A 982-nucleotide genomic window follows, 5' to 3' on the forward strand; every position below is an offset into this window, starting at 1 on the left:
AGAGGTGGTGGTTGGCTCCTCAGTGCTGGGTTCCGGCTCAGGTTCAGGTTCTGCCTGTGGCTCGGTGGGCTCAGTAACAGCCTCGGTCAAGGCGGGGTAGTCGGTGGCGGCTCCAGCTTCGTAGTCGTAGTAGTAGTAATCAATTGGAATCTCCGTTTCGTAGTCCTGTGACTGCGGGACCTCAGTGGTGACTTCACCCATGTCTTCGGCGTCGGCAGCGCGCGAGAAAGCGTAGAGGTTAACCAGAGACAACGCAGAGGGAGAGAAAGTGGTCGTGGGAACCTCCTCGGTGGTGATCTCGTCATAGACCGTGTCCGCCTCGACGGCCTCCTCTTCGGGCACTTCTGTGTCAAACACCCTGGCATCGCGGGACGCCTGGAGTTCGCGGGAGCTCTGGAGTCCTGTGACCTCAGGCACAAAAGGAACCTGCTTGTGCTCATCAATGCCGAGGCGCGAGGATTCCTGGAAGAGGGGCTCGCGTTCGGGCACAGTCGGCGTTGTGGTGACGGGCGTGCGGGGAGGGAAGCGGGTGTGGGCGGGGAGCTTGTCCTCTTCTACGGTGACCGATTGGACGCCGTTGTCGATGCTGTTCACGTCCTGTTCGCGCGACCGGAAGCTGCCTCTGCTTCGGAGAGAAGAGGTCCTGGAGGAGGAGCCGGAGTCGATGGCTCTGGAGCGGCCGGAGGACCTGACTGGCTCAATGAAGTTCGCCTCCTGGGAATCTGCTACTTGCTGCCGGCTGCTTCCCCTGTTGCTGGTCCTGCTGCTGGATCTGCTGCTGCCTCTGCTGTTGCTGTCTCTGGCGCTCTCCCTGGTGCTGTCTCTGGCGCTCTCCCTGGTGCTATCTCTGGCGCTGTCCCTGGTGCTATCCCTGCTGCTTTCTCTGATGCTGTCCCTAATGCTGGTCCGGGAGCTATCCCTGCTGCTGCTTCGGCTGTTGGTTCTGCTGCTCAGCCGGGTGCCACCGCGTGAGGGTCGTTCT

The 982-nt window shown here is 61.5% G+C and overlaps 1 protein-coding gene across 1 annotated transcript in view; it reads right to left on the reverse strand.

The window, feature by feature from the left end:
* Nucleotides 1–982, reverse strand: part of LOC119594366 (mucin-19-like) — a gene marked incomplete in the record, with an annotated part of 65,581 nt that overhangs the window by 4,532 nt on the left and 60,067 nt on the right. The window contains 1 exon segment of the mRNA XM_037943426.1: nt 1–982. Coding sequence (XP_037799354.1) covers nt 1–982 — 982 coding nt within the window.

Source organism: Penaeus monodon, chromosome 33, assembly GCF_015228065.2.
Source record: "Penaeus monodon isolate SGIC_2016 chromosome 33, NSTDA_Pmon_1, whole genome shotgun sequence".
Classification (NCBI taxonomy): Eukaryota; Metazoa; Arthropoda; class Malacostraca; order Decapoda; family Penaeidae; genus Penaeus; species Penaeus monodon.